We start from the raw sequence: 5,205 nt of genomic DNA, 5'->3' as shown, positions 1-5,205 counted from the left end.
AGACTTTTACTCAAGTAATATTTTTAGAGAAGACTAACTTTTACCAAAGTATTTTTATGATAAGATACTTGTACTTTTACTCAGGTATCACTTTGAGGTACTTTATACAACCCTGCAGGTGAATCTGTGTTTTGTTTCTCTGTGGCTGAGTGTAATCTGTTGTGAGTCCACTGTGGGACAAAGTGTGAGTGTGTTGAAGGTGACTCTCTGAGCTGAAGACAGGAAAGGCTGAAAATAAGAGTTTAAGGACAAAGATGGACGTCCCTGCGGTGTTTACCCTCCTGACTTCACAGTTTGACCTGAACAATCTCCTAAAAGCTTCAGATTAAGTTAATTAACAGCAGAAATGTGCAGACACAGGTTCAGCCTGAAGCCTGAACTTTCACACATGATGGTTCCTGGGTTCTTGTGGCAGTGTGTTAAGGCTTGTGTGTCTTTTGTCCTGTTTTGTGGCTTTGCACTTAGAAACAGTGTATTATCAGAAATCCCTTCAGAGACAATGTTTCAGTTCATATTTAATCCCCACAACTAACAGGACAGATTAAATAACCAGATTATCCCTAAAGTCATTACAGACAATTAAATGTTTTAAAAGTGTGCTGTTAGATAATAAARGGTCAAAGATGTTGTTATGCAACACTTAGGTCTGAAAATATTTACAAATTTGTGCTTTTTTTGTTGTTAATTAGAGCTTTTTATTAAAACTTATTAAACCACTCGTTACAGTTTATCTTGATTTACTTCAGAACTGTCAGACTATGGAAGCCGTCCAGTGACACTGGATAAAAATAAATTAATTAATGCATGGCCACAAGATTGATAATAATGTAACCACAAGACATGTGGCCACAAAATAGTTTACACATGGCTACAAGATAACGTGTGGCCACAAGTTAGTKAATACATGGCTACAATATAATTAATGCATAGCCACAAGATAACCAGGGGCCACCAGATAGTTTATATGTGACCACAAAATAGTTCATGCATGGCCGTGTGTAAGCCTATTCAGCCAGACGATAATAACATGTGGACATGAGAGAGTTTATTTGAGGCCACAACCTAGCTAATGCATGGCCACAAAATAATGTGTGACTACAAGATAGTTWATGAGTGGCCACAAGAAATAATAAGTTGTGGCCACTGTGTAATTTAGAGCAGCAGTTTCTCTGTTAGAGATACAGACATGTTTGGAGTCAAATTAAAAATGAAAATGTTGTTTTTATGTTTACCTGTTGAAAGGTACCCACACTTGTTTTTATTTATTGATGTTTGTGTAGGTTTGTTTACACCTCCATGGTTCCGTCTGAACAGATCATTCTTCATACTACTTCTCTGCATGAGAGGACATTTGAGCACTCTGTGTGTCGGGAAACATTTATTTCCTGTGTTCCTGAACGTAACATAACTCCAAGCTTTTCTGCAGCAAAGCCAGGGAGTGAGAGACGAGTCTGTTAAAGTGTGGAGCTTTGATTTAAAGCTTTTTGGACAAAGACACCTGCAGTCATCACCTGTCTTACAGCTGCTGGGCTTCCTTTTTTAAACTTGGGCTGTTTTTTAAATTGTTTTTTTTTTTTGTCTAGTTCTTGCTCTTGACATGAATTGCAAAGTTGCTGTTGTGTGTTGACACACAACGGCACACACAACAATGGTTCATCCTTTGAGTTTAGGAGCTGTTTTACATGTCTGAAAGATTCATACGTCACTTTATTGGTTTGACCAACGTTTCTCTGAAAACGTCCAAAGTCCAAACAACAACTTTATCAAACCTACAAAAAGTTTGAACTGTTAATCCAGATCAGTTTGAAACAGTATAAAATAGTCTGGAAGCAAAATGAAACTGTCTGAACTGACTGGACCATGAACTTGATATCTTCATCAGACTTCTGTCCTTCTGTACGTCACAAAATGTTTCATCCTTCATGTCTGCTGTCGCTCTGCTACAGCTGAGTTTAGCTTTTATCTGTTGTTACAGAACAGATTTGACTTTTTCAGACGTTACATAATCTGGACTCTCTTTTTCTTGAGGCTCTTAAATAATTCACACCATGTTTTGAACCCGTTCTGTTTACTCCTGTGAAATCTTCTATTTATAGCAGGATTGAAAAATGAGATGTGAACTTCCTGCAGAGTGATGGTCTCTTTGCAGGAGGCTGTAAAATATATTTTTYAGATGTAGGAGCAGATCTGACAACCATCTGTTGTCTGTTCATCTGTTCATGTTACTGATCTGACCAGGACACATTCTCATCTTTTAATCTCTTTCACCAGTCTTAATCTGAACACCCTGAATAAAACTGCTACATATATATTTACTGAATGAATATTTCMCAGTAACAGATGTGTTAAACTCGGTGCCAGTTTCTGAATGTTTTTGAACAGAACTCCTGCTGAAATTAGCACCATGGACAGAGAAAGAGAAGTCGTCCAAAGCTGTTCTTTTACAGAACGAATCTTTCAGATGAAATATCTGGAACAGACAGTAAACTAATGTTGGTTTAAAGAGCTGAGTTATGATAAAAACAACAGAAAGCTAAAATGACCTGTCTGTCTTCACTTCTTTCTTTGTCCAGTGGAATGTTTTTCGATGGAAATCACACCTACATGATTGAACCTGGAGGACAAGACAGCGACGCTGTAAGTACTCTGTACTCTGTAAACCCACAGATCTGCCTTTAATGTTTATGTCTTTATAAGATGAGATGTTTTAAATGTGTTTGTTTTCCATCTAATGAGCCTCTACAACCTGTTCTGTAATGATGCCATCTTCCATTGTTGTTGTTAGGTGTAAAACTTATTTTTCACAAATTTTTTCTGTTTGTCAAAAAAAGTTYAAGTTTAAGTTTATTTATTTAGCGCTAAGTCACAACCTACGTTGTCTCAGAGCACTGTACATAAAAAGAACAATGTAAAGAAGAAAAGAAAAGGTGTCTTTAATGTTTTTAAAATGAGTCGCCAAACTATTTTTGGATAAATATCTATGATTTTAGAGCTATATAAACATTTGTAAATTACTTGAACCGTCATGGACCGTTTCAGTATCAGGAAGTTCTCCACATCTGTTACTGTACAAGTTTTTGGTTCCACACCCCTCCCTTTGGTATCGTTGAAAAGAAGAAGCTCTCACAAATTCAGGGATGTATCTTGACACTGTGTTACTCTTTGTTTGGTGACGTGAAGTTTGTGTGTAACTGAGAGTATAAATAACAGCCCTCATGTGTAAAAYGTGGAGGCAGAGTTTGGTTCCATTCAATGATTTCATGGTGTGCACAATGGTAGGTTTTAGATGATGCACAGTGTAAATGTAAAAAGAAAAGGTTATGTCATATGCAGAATGAGTCCTACAATAGAAATCAACACTTTTATTAAAACAGATTCTCTTTTATAAAGTAAAAAACACATTTGGCACAGTTTTGGGTACATTTGGCTAAACTGTGCCAAAATGCCATGTCCACCTGGCACACTGCTCACTAAAACCTTTGTGAAATGAATTTACTTCAACTTGGCACAGTAAGAGTTACAACAGTGGTTTCACTTAAGAACTTATCTTTAAGACCTTACCTTTACAGAGGTACCAAGAGTTAGCATGTAAACCTTCTAACTGTGGAGCTGTTCTTGATTTATTCTGCTGTGTATTTTCAGGTGACATGACCTGTAAAAGCCCTCAGGGCTCACAGTAACAGGATTGTTTTTGCTGACAGCCATCAGTAACACATAATGTGTGTGATACTGTGTGTTTTTACTTCTGTAGCAGGGATGGGCAGCTTAATGATGGAAGGGGACACAGTTTTTTGTTGGCACTATCAGAGGACCACGTAGAGCTGTGCAGAGGTTTGCTTTGAAACTCTGTGAACAATAGACTACCTCCAAAAATAATTTAACCTAAAATACACTCAAAGCAGCTCTTAGATGGTGCCTTTTAAAGTTAAAACTACTTTAAAAAAACACTCAAAACAGTTTTTAGATTCTCAGACTTTTTTATGTAAGAAAAAAAGTGGCAGAGCTGAAAAGAAATCACTCAGAGGCCACATCCAGCCCGTGGGCCACCAGTTGCCCRTCCCTATTCAACAGCATGTTGGAGGAAACTTGTTCAGATTTTTACATCAGTTTTTCTCATCATTCCTGGAATTTGCTAACAAAGCCTATAACCTGAGTTACAGCTCCTTCTGTCAGGAGACGCATGAGATTTATTCTGTGGTTTTACATGATGATCAGCAGAATCTGCTGCAGTCACACATCAACTCTTTACATGTCAAAGGACAGACCGTGTAAGAAGTTTACACATGAATGGATTTGATGAACATATTCAGATGTTTCCTCACAGGTAGCTAACAGAGGAGCTGCTGTAAATAATAAAAAGAAAGACCTCTGACATTCTGCATGAAAACTGACAGAAGATGGCAGCTGCTGGATCACTGAAACATTAATGAAAAGGAGCGGAAATGTGAAATTAATGGAAACAAAACTGTTCTGAATGTGAGAAATGGATTCATAACCTCGTTCAACTTTTGAAAACCTTTTGAACCAGTTTCCTCCATCAGCTGCATTTCTCCTTCCTGAAGCAGGTCTTTGTGTTCCCTGGACGTCTGGTTGGTCTACGAGCTGACCTCAGATGTTTCCTGTTATCTTATGTTTGTGTTGAACAAACCAGCCTGAGTCACTCACTGTCAGTTATCCACAACAACAAATGTAAAAGCTTTTCAGCCGTCCTGCACCGCAGTGGACAAACACAACAAAACTAAAGATCATATTTAAAGAGACGCTCAGTGGGATCCAGGCTCAGAGTCAGCACGCTTCCTGTCCACCATATGCTGCAGCCTTCTGGTCCTCCAGCTCCAAGAGGAAAAACTTATTAAACTAACCCTGACCATTAAACTAAATGTCCTGAAAAAGCTTCAACTTATTTTAACTTTTAATGTGTTCAAGTCAGCTTCAGTGTGGAGATCAACCACAAGCTAAGAACAGCACAATCCCAGGAGCTACAGGGCCCATAAATCTTCCATCCATCCATTTTCTGTACACGCTTCTTCCTTTTCAGGGTCGCGTGGGTCACTGGTGCCCATATCCAGCAGTCACAGTGCGAGGGGCGGGGTTACACCCTGGACAGGTCTCAGTCCATCACAGGGCTCCCATAAATCTTACACTTCTTAAGTGTGTGTGTGTGTGTGTGTGTGTGTGTGTGTGTGTGTGTGTGTGTGTGTGTGT

At 38.5% G+C, this 5,205-nt stretch overlaps 1 protein-coding gene across 1 annotated transcript in view; it reads left to right on the top strand.

The window, feature by feature from the left end:
- adam22 (ADAM metallopeptidase domain 22) overlaps window positions 1-5,205 on the top strand; it is a gene marked incomplete at both ends in the record, with an annotated part of 44,697 nt that overhangs the window by 15,362 nt on the left and 24,130 nt on the right. Inside the window, 1 exon segment of the mRNA XM_014033053.1 lies at window positions 2,574-2,637. Within this exon segment, the coding sequence (XP_013888507.1) occupies window positions 2,574-2,637 (64 nt within the window).

Source organism: Austrofundulus limnaeus, unplaced genomic scaffold (genome assembly GCF_001266775.1).
Source record: "Austrofundulus limnaeus strain Quisiro unplaced genomic scaffold, Austrofundulus_limnaeus-1.0 Scaffold1611, whole genome shotgun sequence".
Lineage (NCBI taxonomy): Eukaryota > Metazoa > Chordata > Actinopteri > Cyprinodontiformes > Rivulidae > Austrofundulus > Austrofundulus limnaeus.
The sequence above is the reverse complement of the archived record's forward strand: the minus strand, read 5'-3'. Positions and strand labels throughout refer to the sequence as shown.